Genomic DNA, 15951 nt, shown 5'->3' with positions numbered 1-15951 from the left:
GATACCCTGCATTTTGTTCTGGGAAGTCGGGGTGGGGGGTGGGGGGTAAGGGGGAGGGGAATTGGGGGGTTGAGGCTAGTGATGGAGTGATGGTTAATGTACAGGGATTATTGAAGATGTATAAATATAATTAATGTAGGGTCGGGTCTGCCCAGTTGCCATTTCAGAACGGTGGGGAGGGAAAAAAGAGAGAGTAGGAGGTAGGAAAGAGGAGAAGAGGAAGGAAGAGGGGTAGAAGAGGGAGAAGGAGTGTAGGGTGGAGGGAGGAGAGGAGGTAGATAAGAGAAGGAGAGGAAGGTTTGGAAAGTAAAAGAAGGTAGAAGAGGGAGAGTGTTAAAAAGGGGGGTGGTGACTGGGCAGGCCCGACTAATTGTATATAACTGTACATTGGATGAATTATTTGATATGATTGTAAAAATAAAATCTTTTTTTTTAAAAAATAAATAAAATAAAAGCTTTTTTCCCTCTGGTAATCCCAGCTGAGTTGCCTGATCTTCACAGGCTTTTAAAAGCATTTTTACAACCTCTTCGGCTGAAGAGGTTGTAGAAAAAATGCTTTTGAAAGAAAAGGAAAAAAAAGTTGGCCACGCTCACCCAGTCACATTACAGCCCCCCCAAACCACAGCCACAGAACTGGTAGTAACAAATTTTACATTTCACTCCTGAACCACATCCATGGGGCATCGTAACTTTGAATGGGCAGCTATGCCTTCTCTTACAGATAATCCTTGACTTCACAACAGTTAATTTAACAACCACTCAATGGCATTGAAAAAAATGACTTTTTTTTTTGTTTACATTTATATCCCGCCCTTCTCCGAAGACTCAGGGCGGCTTACAGTGTGTAAGGCAATAGTCTCATTCTATTTGTATATTTACAAAGTCAACTTATTGCCCCCCCAACAATCTGGGTCCTCATTTTACCTACCTTATAAAGGATGGAAGGCTGAGTCAACCTTGGGCCGGGCTTGAACCTGCAGTAATTGCAGGCTACTGTGTTCTAATAACAGGCTTCTTAACAGCCTGAGCTGTTAAGACTTATGACTTGTCCTGTAACTTACAATCGTTGCAGCATCCCCATGGTCACATGATCAAAGTTTAGGTGCTTGGCAACCAGCATGCATTTATGGTGGCTGCAGCATGCTACATTATGGTCACATGATTGCCATTTTCCACCTTCCCACCCAGCTTCTGACAAGCAAAGCCAATCAGTAAGTGGGATTTACTTAACAACTGTGGCAAAAAAAGATCATAAAATAGGCCTTGCTTAGTAATGGAAATTCTGGTTTCAATTATAGTCATACTTTGAGGGCCACTTGCACTTCTATTTTTTTTTTAAAAATAGAAAAATCAATTTTTTATAAGCTTGGCCGGTTAAAGGCTGAAGGAATTTCCATTTAAATGCAAATCACCCACACCAATCTTAATTCCCAAACAGACATAAAAGGCACTTTTCCCACCATTTGTAAAAGCATCATATGCTACAATTATGGTTTTGCAAAGGTTAAGTTTCCACTCCAGTTCTTATCTCATGATTTAAATTGTGATATTTCAAATTCTAACAATAAAAAGTTTCAAATCTATTATGAAACCATTTCTCCCTTCTAGCTAAATTGAAAGCATTCTGGTTCTTGAATTCAAGTTTTTTCTCTTCTTTTAAACTCTCAGTTTTTCAGTCTCTGATATTTCTGTCCTCTAGTAATACTATCTTTCTTTTATTTCTGAATAGATTAAGCTTAAGCCTGACCAACAAATCACTATTTATGAGTATCACTATCTACATGTACAAATCCTGAAATTAGAATTTAGAAGTTGTTTTCAAAATGGAATAGTATAGCAATCAGAAACAGGGTGGATGATTATTTATTTCCCGCAACCAGTCCTGTGGATCTGAATTCTGTCTCTATATCTAAATTAGCAAATATATCTACAGCAGTGGAAACTATAATTCTGACATTTGGAAATATCTTCATCAAAAATTCAAGTAAAGCAGGAATCTTGCCTAAATTGCTGAATATTAACTGCAATGATATCTACTTGGAGGGGTGGGGGGGAGGAAGCACTAGTCTTTAGTTCTGGGAACTCCTGATCATCGCCAACTGTTAATCAGATGGAACCTTGTTTAGCTCTTGTGTGTTCATGCAGAGTCAGCAACATGGTTAACTCTTGACATCTGCACTGGCTGAATCAAACTGTTAACACATTAGCAGGGAGAAATTGTTCTCAGAAAATCCTAAATTTATTCAGGTATATTTCTGGGGAAAAAAAAGCTTTTAGTTTTGCAATTTATCAGCAAGAAGAGAAAGAGATTGGTTTCCCAGGTTGTGCTAATCCATAGTTTAACCATAGTTTCTTAAACAAAGTGGCTGAATTCACATTATGTAGGCCATAAACCATGGTTTCAAACCATAATGGCTCAATTCGTTTTATGTAATTAATTAAGTACAAGTAGTCCTTGACCTACGACCATAACTGAGCAAAAAAAGAAAATATCCATTGCTAAACAAGGCAATTGTTAAACGAGTTTTGCCCCATTTTATCATCTTTCTTGCCATAGTTAAAACAAATCTCTGCAGTTGTTAAGTGAATTGTGTGGTTGTTAAGCAAATCTGGCTTCCTCCCTTGGTCTTGCTTGTCAGAAGGCAGCTGGAACATTACAAATTTTGATCATGTGACATTGGAAGAGTGCAATGGACATAAATTATACACAAGTTGCCCAATGCCTGAATTCTGATCTTATGACCATGGGGATGCTGCAATGGTCGTAAATGTAAAGAACTGTCATAAATCACTTTTTTTCATTGCTGTTGTAACTAAATGAATGGTTGCAAGTCGAGGACTACCTGTATTTATTTATATCTGTCTTTGTCTGTCTGTCTGTCTGTCTGTCTGTCTGTCTGTCTGTCTGTCTGTCTATCTATCTATCTATCTATCTATCTATCTATCTATCTATCTATCAATGGCTGTGTGTGTATGTTCCAGCATAACTCTGGAATGCCTCCAGCAATTTCAACCAAACTTGGTACACAGATGACTTACTCTCTGGAAACAAATACTGTGGGGATAAGACGCCTCTAACACCCCTTGGGGTGTGTGTTCTGTTAAGATACAGCCTGTTGTGCGTTAAAATGACTTCTACTATACTGCCTTAAAATGGCTTCTTACTGTGCAGCACAGTGAAGTTGCCATGGTAACGGATTCACAGTACTCCACAAGGGGGCTCCCTCTGGTAAGGGGGAAAATCCAACATTAGAAATTACATTTGGTTCGGACATTTTCAACAAGGCTTTGATTATTCTTGAGGACAAATGTATGGCCATGATCAATCAAACATTATTGCAACTCGGCCTGTCTGCACCACTACGAGACCAACAAGACATACTTCACACAGATTACTTACGAGAAAAGAACTACAACGACGAACAGCCTAGTGCATATATCGCGGACAAGAAGCCAGTTCTAAATCAAGATCAGAAAAATGCATACCAAATGATCAGGGATCAGCTAGCAAAACAACAAGGTGGTATCATTTTACTTGACACTTCTGTGAGTCCAGGGAAAACATTTTTAACTAATTTAATTCTCACCAAAATCAGGGCTCAGGGTGAAGTTGCTCTTCCTGTCTAATACAGGATTGGGATAAATAAATACTTGGGCAACGCTGGGTTATCAGCTAGCTTTTTATAAATTAGTCAAAGCAGTGAAGATAGTTAATATTTTTTCCTCCTCCTATTTTCTCCACAGCAACAACAATGGGTTCACTGAGAGAGAATGACTGTCCCAAAGTCCTCCATCCAACTTTCATGGTTAAGGTGGGACTAGAACTCGGAGTCTTCTGGTTTCTAGACTGGTGCCTTAACACTAGACCCAGCTGGACCAAACTAGACCAATTCATATAATCCATAAAGAAAAACTCAACAAACCACCTTATAATTTATCATGTTCTCAGAGACTGGATGTGGAAAGGTGTGGGTTTTCCCCCCCTCCTGAAAGCTTCTATGCAGTCTCCAATAATTTAGGTTTTCAAACTGTTTCTGAGGAAGGGAGTTTAGTTTCTTGTAATATAACTGAGGTGGTTTCTCTTCTGGTTCTCTTCTGCATTCAGTATCTTTTCATCAAAATAGATTTTTGTTTTCCAGACAAATCACATGCATTAAGAATGCAGGCAATTAAGATCTTTGCTTTACTCTGTACCTTACAACGAACTAGCGGAAAGCAGAACTCAGTCAGTCATTAAGTCTGACACAGCATCTCCCATTGAGAAATAAATCAACCACCCCGATTGGTTTTTGGCCCCAGAGAACACTGCACACTCTAGCTGGAACCAACTGATGTAAGAGATCTGGTTAAGGAAATAGGGAAGCAGATATGAAGTGAATGGCATCTTAAGAGTGTAAAGCAATGAAGTTAATGACTAGGATTTTCCCACTACAAAAATCAAACACTTGTACAACACACAGAATGAACCAGAAGTGAAGTGGAAAGAGGAGAAAAAAGAAAAGAAGAATAGTAGCTTATTCACCAGGTGTATTACAAGACACTGAAGGATGACTTGTTCTAACATAATCTCTAAGAGCAGATAAATCCATATTCAGCATAATTGTACAAAATCCCTATTGAAGAACATCGATCACACTTCTGAAAAGGGTGCCGTGAATGTTAAGAATTTGAAATGTTTCATGCTTAAAATATCTTATTTCAAGATCAAAACAATTATTTTGGTTTGGCAGGGATCTATTTTGACTGTTCCCAAAGAGTTAAATTTCCAGAATATTGAAACAGCCTGTTTTCAAGATGATTGATTCTAACTCAATATTGAATGTAGTCAATTTATGACCTGTGGACTTCAACTCCCAGAACTCCTGAGCCAAGTGGCTCAGGAATTCTGGGAGCTGAAGTCCACAGATCATAAAAGTTGCTGTAGTTGCTTACCTCTGCTCTATGTGAAGTAAGAAAATATTAACAGAGAGTGATTGGAAGAAGAGTACAGAATAAGTATTTCTGAGATTATAAAGTACCTTTTTCTTCTCCTAAGTCACAGTAAAATTTATAATGATATAATCCTTTCCCTCCCTTCTATGTCTTTTATGAATTCTATTTTGTATATTTTACAAATGTCGCTTAGGGAACTCCCAGTAAGTTAAAATAAAATAATAAAAACAGCTAAAATAGCTTTTAGAAGTTTTAAAAGAGCAACATATTTTAAGGGTTTCAGAAACAGTTGTAAAGCAATAGTCTTGCTATGCAATTAAAACTTCTTTAAACGCAAGGGATAATTGTATTAATTTAGGATAAAGTAAAGGTAAAGGTTCCCCTCGCACATACGTGCTAGTCGTTGCCAACTCTAGGGGGCGGTGCTCATCTCCATTTCAAAGCCGAAGAGCCAGCGCTGTCCAAAGACGTCTCCGTGGTCATGTGGCCGGCATGGCTCAATGCCAAAGGCACACGGAATGCTGTTACCTTCCCACCAAGGTGATCCCTATTTTTTCTACTTGCATTTTTATGTGCTTTTGAAACTGCTAGGTTGGCAGAAGCTGGGACAAGTAACAGGAGCTCACTCGTTACACGGCAGCACTAGGGATTCGAACCGCTGAGCTGCCGACCTTTCGATCGACAAGCTCAACGTCCTAGCCCCTGAGCCACCGCGTCCCTCTATAGGATAAAGTACACCACTTTAAATCAGTTTGACTTTATAACTTTTTTGCCATGGCTGTTAAGTGATTCACTGTAGTTTTTATGCACATGCCATGTCTTTAAGCGAATCTGGCTTCTCCCATTGACTTTGCTTTTCAAAAGTTGGCTGGGAAGATTGTAAACGGTGATCACATGACCCTGCGATGCTTCAACTGACATATATTCATGCCAAGTGCTTGAATTTGGATCACATAATCTTTGGGGTGCTGTGATGATCGTAAGTGTGAAGCCTGGTCATAAATCATTTTTTCAGTGCCATTTTAACTCTGAACAGCTACTAAGTGAATGGTTATACGTCAACTACCTATACCTGATGAAGAGGTTGCAAGACATTTTTACTGCAGAGCAACAAACCACCAGTAGACCTGCTCATACAATTTCTCTAGTTTCAGATGAAAGTATGACAGTGATGAATTGAAATCAATAACTATTTTGCGTTCAAAATAATACTCAAGCAGAAAATACATTTTCCAAGTCTTAACTGAGACTTCCTCCCTCCTCATGATGAATCGGCTTCCTGAAAGAATTTGATTTTCCAACAGCTAAATCTGGCTTGTTACACCTTCTTTTTTTTCTTTTCCTCTTCTCCTTTCCCGCAAATCTCATTGATGCTTTCTGTTCTCTAGGCAACCTAGTTAATAAGATCTGGGACATGGTGGTTAAGGAAAATCAAAATCACAGAGCCTTCACCATCTCTGGGTTAGGACAACCTCTCTGAAAATATGTGAACGTGAGTGTGCGCACACCGAAGCGTATTTCAATGTAGCATATACTGATGAAAGGGTACAATATATACTTATTATATAGATAACCCATAACATCGGGTAGACAGACTAGCAGTTATCTATTTAGTCAATGGTTAGCAAATAATCCAATAAATTTGATCTAGTGGTTCAGGCACCAGGCTAGAAATCAGGAGACTGTGAGGTATAGTTCTGCCTTAGCTGTGAAACCAACTGGGGTGACTTTAAGCCAGAACCCCCTCCCTCAGCCCATTTTGCAAGGTTGTTATTGTGGGGAAAGGTGTGTTGGATATGTTTGCAACCTTGAGTTATTTGTAAAAATATTTAAAATGTGATATAAATCAAACCAATCTTGATGGACCTACCAAGCAATACAGAATATTCTGCATGGATATAATTTTGAAACAGGATATTTATATCTACTTATTTAAAACCCTGGATGAACTCACAGATACTGTAACATCATATGTCAGCTTCTGTGTACCAACCAGGAACTTGTGAATATACAGTAACAACAAACCTCTGTTCACAGCTAAACTTAAGCGGCTACATTGTTCCAAAGAGGAAGCCTACAGAAAAGGTGATAAAATCAAGCCAGATATATATTAACAAGGGAGATCAGAGCAGCAAAAAGAAGCTATTCTGAAAAGCTAAAGAATCAGTTCTCAACAAATGAACCAGCAAACATGGGGAAAACTCTTAAAAATATCATCAGCTACGGCAAACCTCCTTCCCAGGCCAAAGGAAATCAACTTAATGTTAACCTCTCCAATCTTGATTGCAGAAAATACAACTTCAGTAACAGAGTTGTTAATACTTGGAATACATTACCTGACTCTGTGGTCTCTTCCCAAAATCCCCAAAGCTTCAACCAAAAACTGTCTACTATTGACCTCACCCCATTCCTGACGGTACCGGAACATACTTGTAAGTGGATCAGAAACTTCCTAACAGACAAGAAGCAGCAGGTGAAGCTAAGCAGAATCACTCCAGATACCTGTACAATTAGCACAGGGGTCCCCCAAGGCTGTATGCTCTCCCCACTTCTCTGTGTATACCAGGGGTAGTCAACCTTTTTATGCCTACCGCCCACTTTTGTATCTCTGTTAGTAGTACAATTTTCTAACTGGTTCCACAGTAATGCGCCGTGTATCGTCGTCTGCGCATGCCTCTTGCACATCGTGGATTGGGTTTGAGGGGCGGCGCCGGCTACCAGCTCTGCTTGTCTGTTACAGCTGGATGGTGTGGGGGGAGATGCACGAGCTATTCTGGACGAGGCGATCGCACTATAGCGCCGTTTAGTTTCACTTACGTAACGTGAACTAAACTTATGCGCAGGCAATACAAATAGTATATTTTCAGAAATTTAAGTTGTCACGGGAATTTTATGAAAGCCTAATGAAAATGTTTTTAAATAATGCTATGAAATTTTTTTAAAAAGTCAATTAAATTTTAAAAAAAAGGAAAATGCTTCAGTATCAGACAAAACCCCTACCGCCCACCATGAAAGCTGGAACGCCCACTAGTGGGCGGTAGGGACCAGGTTGACTAATACTAATGACTGCATCTCTAACAATCCATCTGTTAAACTACTGAAGTTCACAGATGAAACAACAGTGATCAATCTCATTCGAGATAATGATGAATCTGCATACAGACGGGAGGTTGAACATCTAGCCTCATGATGCGATTGGAACAATCTGGAACTGGACACACTCAAAATCGTAGAAATGGTGGTAGACTTTAGAAGAAACTTTTCCATACTTCCACCTCTTACAATACTAGACAACACAGTATCAACAGTAGAAACCTTCACATTTCTAGGTTCTACCATATCGCAAGATCTAAAATGGCTAACAGCTAACATCAAAAAAGTCATCAAAAAAGCACAACAAAGAATGTTCTTTCTGCGCCAATTCAGAAAGCTCAAACTGCCCAAGGTGCTGCTGATCCAGTTCTACAGAGGAACTACTGTCATCTGCACCTCTATAACTGTCTGGTTTGGTTCTGCAACCCAACAAGAAAGACACAGACTTCAGAGGATAATTAGAACTGCAGAAAAAATAATTGCTACCAACCTGCTTTCCATTGAGGACCTGTATACTGCAAGAGTCAAAAAGAGGGCTGTGAAAATATTTACAGACCCCTTCATATCCTGAACACAGACTGTTTCAACTCCTACCTTCAAAACTATTTTATAGAGCACTTAACACCAGAACAATTAGACACAAGAACAGTTTTTCCCCGAATGCCATCACTCTGCTAAACAAATAATTCCCTCAACACTGTCAAACTATTTACTAAGTCCTCATTACTATTAATCTTCTCATCATTCCCATCACCCATCTCCTCCCACTTATGACTATATGACTGTAACTTTGTTGCTTGTATTCTTATGATTTATATTGATATTGTTTCCTGGTTGCTTATTTGCACCCTATGACTATCATTAAGTATTTACCTTATGATTCCTGATGAACATATCTTTTCTTTTATGTACACTGAGTGGATATGCACCAAGACAAATTCCTTGTGTGTCCAATCACACTTGGCCAATAAAGAATTCTATTCTATTTCCTTTTTGTGTTATCCAAATGCACCTTTGCTCCCAGTTCTAATGACTTCACTGATCATGGGTTTTTTTAATCAACAGAGAGCTGATTTTCATGCTGTCCCTTTAATCTAATTAATTACAATTAATTAACTTACTAAAATCTATATGCTACATGCTTCAAGGGATTCTAGATGGCTTACAGTGTAAGTTTTTGTTATTAACATGTCCCCAAAGTATTTTATTGAATGACTGAAGAAGTAATCAGATTTCTTTTCTTTCCTCCTCTATACTGCTGGCTTTTAGCTTACTATATTTCTATGATCTTGCTATGATGGCTTATAAATTATATTTTAGGGCTCACTGTAATGGATAAGCACTATTTGTAGTTTGTTCAATAAACCATTGCAAAGATGGTTTGGAACAGTAGTTTTCCACTTTAGTGATTTTAAGATATGTGGACTTCAACTTTCAGAATTCCCCAGCCAGCATAATAATTGGGAAATTCTGGGAATTCTGGTCCATGCATCTTAAAATTGCCAAGGTTGAAAAACATGATAGTGCAGTCATGAAATTCCAGCCTGCAATTCATGTATCCCCCTTTTTATGTGATTTTCACCTTAACGTAACATATAGAGTGGCTGAATCACAAAAAAATATCTGCATAAGTCATCGGTGGCTGGATGAATACTATAAACCTCTGCAACCTCTCTGCAACCTCTTTTCTTTAAAACAGGGGTCTCCAACCTTGGCAACTTAAAGCCTGGTGGACTTCAACTCCCAGAATTTCCCCAGCCAGCTTTGCTTTGCTGGCTGGGGAATTCTGGGAGTTGAAGTCTACCAGGCTTAAAGTTGCCAAGGTTGGAGACCCCTGCTTTAAAATATATTCCCCCCACTCCCCTCAGGAGTAGGGAGAGCTGTTTCATTGGTCTGCAGATTTAGGGGGAGACTTTTATTATGCCATCACACGAAAAAGCATTTAAATTAGGAAGTAAGAGATAATCCTTTTCATATTTAACCTTCGCCATGTTTTCTCACCCTTACTCTGCAGGACAAATGAAGAGGGCTCTACAAGATGCAAAGGCAGAGAAATGTGTTTATTTTGTGAGTAGGAGGGAACACAACTCAGCTGAAAAACCAACTCTACTTTTTTCCCCTTTGCTATTTTCAGAAATTCAGATGAAATGATGGGCTATTCATAAGGCAGGCAAATTGAACAGGCAGACTGAGCAATTTACCACCTCTTGGCTAAAAGGGCAGGTTAAAAAAACAACAACCATTTGTTTAGTTAGAGAATTTCTTAGTGGTTTCTGTGCCCAAAAAGGACCCTGCAGGGTGCTCGCGACTGCAGACAGGGTTTGCAAACCTCAAGGCCAGTGAAAAGACCCCTCCCTTCCCTCAGATCTGTGAGGTAACTCCACTGTTTTCATAACAGCCACTTTGGAACTTTTGGAACTAAGAAAATCTTTGAACCTTGGGAACAAATAATATTTACATATACCTATTTTTGTAGAAGAATCAAACATCCTGGGGGGGCGGGGAAGAGAGGGGCATTTGGGCCATAAACCCCTTATTTGTTTTCTTTCAACCTTATTAAGGCATGGAAGAATTTGGTTAATCTAGTGGTCTAAAGCAGCAACCCCCCAACCTTTTGGGCACCAAAACCAGTTCTGTGGAAAGGTTTTTTGGTAGATCTGAGGGGGCGTGGTTTCACTTGCTGCTGCATCCCGCGGATGGGGCTTCGCTTGTTTGCGCAGATCAGTTTCTGGCATGCTGTGGCCCAGTGCCGGTCTGCATCTTAATGGTGATCTGGATTTAGGCAGCCCCGATAAGGCCAACCTAGTTTAATTCAGTATGCAAGGATTTAGCACCTCCCTCCCCCAAGAAAAGCTTGCAAGCTCATTGCTAAATTCTTTCAGTGTAACCTCTGTATTCTCAGCTAAATAAGAATCATTAACTCATAATTTTTTTTTTAATGTTAGTCTTCATTCTCCGAAAGCTGGCTAAAGGTGGAGGGAAGTATGGAATGTAAGACCATGCCACATGCAGTTACTGCATGCAAACCCAGAGTATATGGACATTGCAGTGAATTTATGAATCTTAATTCTAAGAAAGGGTTAAAAACTCCAGTTTTTTATTTCACATGGGGCACAGGTGAAACACTAGAACAATATTCATACAAGGAACTGACCCACAGAGCCAACCAGATTTCAATCTAATATGTTAAGAAACCCTGTTGGTGCAGTTAGTTTATATTCAAAGACTCATGCAAATTCAGCAGATTGTTAAATAAACAAACCATGGTTAATTTAATTGAGATAGAAAAGATATTGCACAAGGATGGAATATCATCTCAAGAATTACTACAAGGGGACCAGGCGAGTTGAAACAATCTGATAGTTTGCAATTTTAATGGTGCTATCTATGAGAGTGACATAAACTTTAGATACAGATAGTCCTCAATTACTAAACGACAAAATAATAGCAATGGCCACATTCAAATAGTTCATAAACCCATAAACACAATCATGTTTTAGCCTGGAGAATTCTAAAAAACCTAGTCATTGATGATTGAGGAAGCTTAATCCATAAATATTGAAGTCCTTGAGTTTTGGGGATATGCATAAATCAAAGTTTAGGTTTTTACCTGTTTGCCTAAGGACACACCACAGGTTGCACTTTTCTTTTTTAACCGTGACCATACTGCACCCATTTTGAGTGTTTTCCAAAGAAAGAGGGAAACGGTAAACCCAACCCATTTTATAGCTGCTAAAAAGCCTATTTCCTTGGTGGACTTAAAGATAAAGAGTCAATTTTAGGAGCCCTCTTAGCCTAAAGGAGAGAAAAGCTTTTCCCATTGTAGGAATTCAGTTGTAACATACATCAGAGTTTTCTCAACCGTGGCAGTTTTAAGATCTGTGGACTTCAGCTCCCAGAATCGAAGTCTACACATCTCAAAGCCACCACTGGTGAGAAAATATTGAATAAACACTGCAAAACATTTTGCAACACATTAAACCGGCTCTCCCTTTAAGAGAGACACACTAGCAATCTTAAGCAATTGAGAAAATACAAGTGATGGAATCAGAGGGAGAGGATGATAAGTCGAGTTTTACAGAGCAGGGGCTGAGTTTCCCATAGCAAAACTATGCTTTTGTTAAGTTTGCTATCTTCAGAAGGATCCTCCAGAAATAACGATTGGCTTTTCGAGGAACAAATGAAATGCTAAATCTTCTCGCCTTACTAAGAAGTTCTCACTGCGAACTTCCTTTGGGGCTGAACATCAAACTGGAGGATAGGGTAGGTCAAGACACCCACTTCCATAAGATTGCTCATATTTACAATTGCTGCCTGTTTGATATCAATCAATTCTTAGCTTCGTCTGTGCTGGAAGTTAAATTTTTTATTTAGACTACTGTTAGAATAGAATAGAACAGAATCCTTTATTGGCCAAGTGTGATTGGACACATAAGGAATTTGTTTTGGTGCATATGCTCTCAGTGTACATAAAAGAAAAAAAAATACCTTCATCAAAAGTGCAACATTTACAACACAAATGATGGTCATAGGTTGCAATTTAACCCTTAATCATAAAAGCAGAAACACTTTTTTAAAAAAAGGTTTGGAATTCTACAGGTAAGAAATCACTGCTTATAAATTATGGTCTTTACACAAAAAGGCTTCATGCACTTAAAAAAATGAGCAGGCCTTCCATTGCACCATCAAAGCTGCCTTATTGACTTTTCAATCATATTCTGTGCATTCCTCTACTTTCTGCCTACCTGTTGATTTCCTTTCTTACAGGGTTACTGTTGAACAGAAAAATAGACTATCATTTCATCATACTAGCACTCAAGGAAAGAACAGTACTAACAAAGAAGAATATCTATAACTCAGGCTGAAATGAGGGATCTTTGCTGCTTTCTGAACTTGGTGGTTTTCTTGCAGACATTTCATTACCCAACTAGGTAACATCATCAGTGCACTGATGATGTTACCTAGTTGGATAATGAAAGATGATACTGTAATGGAATCAAGGCACTAGAATTACAGGTAGTCCTCGACTTACAAGCACTTGTTTAGTGACTGTTCAAAGTTACAGTGGCTTTGAAAAAAAATGATTATATTATCAGTTTTCACACTTATGACGGTTGGCAGCATCTACATGGTCACATGATCAAAATTTGGGCACTTGATATTTATGATAACTGCATTGTCCTGGGGTCATGTGTTTACCTTGTGGCATGCAAAACTATCCTGAAAGAAATGCCTGCCCTCACCGGCTCCCATTGCGTTCCTGTGGTCAAACATGCACCTGCCAGCTGGCCGTTGCGTATGCAGGGCTGGCGACCCCGGAAGTGTGGTGGTCCATTGCGCATGCGTGATGGCAAACCTCCGGCATGTGTGCCGCCTCGCACATGCACGGTTCGTCGGCACTGCGTGCACATGACAGCCAACTGACCAGCGCACATTTGACCACAGGAATGGGACGAGGAGCTGGCGAGGGCGTGCATTTGTCTCGGGACGGTTTCGCGTGCCGCTTCCGGCACACGTGCCATAGGTTCACCAACACTGGCATATGTGGTACCTTGCTCAATAGTAGTAATTGTGAGAGGGATCTTGGAGTCCTAGTGACAACCATTTAAATATGAGCTAGGAACGCGATGGCCAAAAAAGCCAACGCAATTCTAGGCTGCATAAACAGAGGGATAGAATCAAGATCACGTGAAGTGTTAGTACCACTTTATAATGCCTTGGTAAGGCCACACTTGGAATATTGCATCCAGTTTTGGTCGCCACGATGTAAAAAAGATGTTGAGATTCTAGAAAGAGTGCAGAGAAGAGCAACAAAGATGATGAGGGGACTGGAGGTTAAAACATATAAAGAACAGTTGCAGGAACTGGAAATGTCTAGTTTAATGAAAAGAAGGACTAGGGGTGACATGATAGCAGTGTTCCAATATCTCAGGGTCTGCTACAAAGAAGAGGTACTCAAGCTATTCTCCAAAGCACCTGAGGGTAGAACAAGAAACAATGGGTGGAAACTAATCAAGGAGAGAAGCAACTTAGAACTAAGAAGAAATTCCCTGACGGTGAGAACAACTAATCAGTGGAAAAACTTGCCCCTAGAGGTTGTAAATGCTCCAACACTAGAAATTTTTAAGAAGATGTTGGATAACCATTTGTCTGAAGTGGTGTAGGGTTTCCTGCCTAAGCAGGGGGTTGGACTAGAGGATCTCCAATGTCCCTTCCAACTTTGTTATTCTATTCTATTCCATTCCATTCCTCACAGAAATCCTGTGCATGGTTATTTTGATGTTTCAGTGGAGCCTGTTTTCAAGTAGACACACAATGGGTTCCCCTCAAAAGGCTCTGAAGTCAAAAAGGATAATTTTTAGCGGACATCTATGGCATCCATCTGCTGGCCAAATGTGGATTCTCAGCCTCAGTTTCCTCTCTTGTTTGTGCAAACTAGGGGCAATAATATTTCTCTCCAGAGTAGGAGAATTGGAAGTGTCATCAGCCTACAAAGTGTGACAAATGTTTGGACGCTCACAAGTGCTATATCAGTCCCAAGCTACAGTCCTTCCCATTAAAAAAAAAAAAACTAGGAATCTGTACTTACTATTTTTGAGGTAACACAACAGACAGGTGTTGGAGAGGGTGGCTTGGCAGCACCCTGCCCTGGAGGCAGGCCAAACCTTTGCCCAGTGTCCAGAGGAGAAGAGGGTGTGTGAATCCGTGCTTCTAGCCTTTCCGGTTCATGTCTATAGCATTCAAGTGGAAATGCCGGCTGCTTGGTTCCCTGGGTGGGAGTCGATGGTGAAGAGGAAAGCCCAGACGCTAAAAATGAAATACAACAAAACAGAGCAGGTTAGTCCACTTCCACCTTCACATGGAGAAAATCATCCAGGTTTTTTTTAAAAAAATTGGCACCTTGCTCTCAACACGTCCCAATGGCACTTTTCCAAAAGGCAGCTGGACTTTCTTGGGTTTTTTCTTTGAAAACATTTCAATTGTCATCCAAAAATCTTCTGAAGAAGTGAAGAAGCTTCTTGGATGAGAAGCAAAACATTTTCAAAGAAAAAACAAAGGTGTAATGTATTTATTTATTTATTTATTTATTAATCATATTTATATACCGCCCTATCTCCCGAAGGACTCAGGGCGGTTTACAGGCACTTAAAAAACACATAAACACATAAATACAATATAAATACAATATAAAAACAATTAAAAAACTTATTCTATAAGCCCGTTATTAAAATATAAAACAAAAACCCAATTAAAACCCATAAATTTAAAATCTAGCCCAGTCCTGCACAATTAAATAGGTATGTTTTAAGCCCGCGGCGGAAGGTCCGAAGGTCCGAAAGCTGACGAAGTCCGGGGGGTAGTTCGTTCCAGAGGGTGGGAGCCCCCACAGAGAAGGCCCTTCCCCTGGGCGCTGCCAGGCGACATTGCCTCGCTGACGGCACCCTGAGGAGACCCTCTCTATGAGAGCGCACGGGTCGGTGAGAGGTATTCGGTAGCAGTAGGCGGTCCCGTAAATAACCCGGCCCAATGCCATGGATTTGAATTTTAGGAGGGAAATTTGGGTGGGAAAATGCACGTTGCTGATTGGCTGATGCCTCAGCCAAAATACTATTTAAAGAGGGTTTTTTGCCTGTTGGCTTTTGCTGGGATCACAATAAACCAAAGAGCTGTTGTCACTTGTATCGTCTCCTGCCTCTTCATTGCCCGAACTTAACATTGGCGACGAAGGTGGGATATTGAAGGCAGTGAGACTAGGAAAAGAGCTGAAGGAGCAACGTAATTTCAAACCCAGCCAGTATCAAGAGCGGATACATAGCGATGTCTAGCTATACGCCGCCAGCGCCATTCGACCCAGCCAAGGAGAAATGGGGGTTGTACATGGCTCGTTTCGAGTGTTTCCTCGAAGCTAACGAACTGCAAGGAGTA

At 40.0% G+C, this 15951-nt stretch overlaps 1 protein-coding gene across 5 annotated transcripts in view; it reads right to left on the bottom strand.

Moving 5' to 3' along the window:
• The window catches only part of PRKAG2 (protein kinase AMP-activated non-catalytic subunit gamma 2), a 285727-nt gene that overhangs the window by 76711 nt on the left and 193065 nt on the right, over window positions 1-15951 (bottom strand). For all 5 annotated transcript variants that reach the window (XM_058183747.1, XM_058183748.1, XM_058183746.1 and 2 more), the window contains one exon: window positions 14615-14832. In XM_058183747.1, the coding sequence (XP_058039730.1) occupies window positions 14615-14832 (218 nt within the window). The remainder of the gene's footprint in view (window positions 1-14614; window positions 14833-15951) is intronic.

Source organism: Ahaetulla prasina, chromosome 4 (assembly GCF_028640845.1).
Source record: "Ahaetulla prasina isolate Xishuangbanna chromosome 4, ASM2864084v1, whole genome shotgun sequence".
In the NCBI taxonomy this organism is placed as follows: domain Eukaryota; kingdom Metazoa; phylum Chordata; class Lepidosauria; order Squamata; family Colubridae; genus Ahaetulla; species Ahaetulla prasina.
This window is presented reverse-complemented; position numbering and strand designations above follow the sequence as displayed.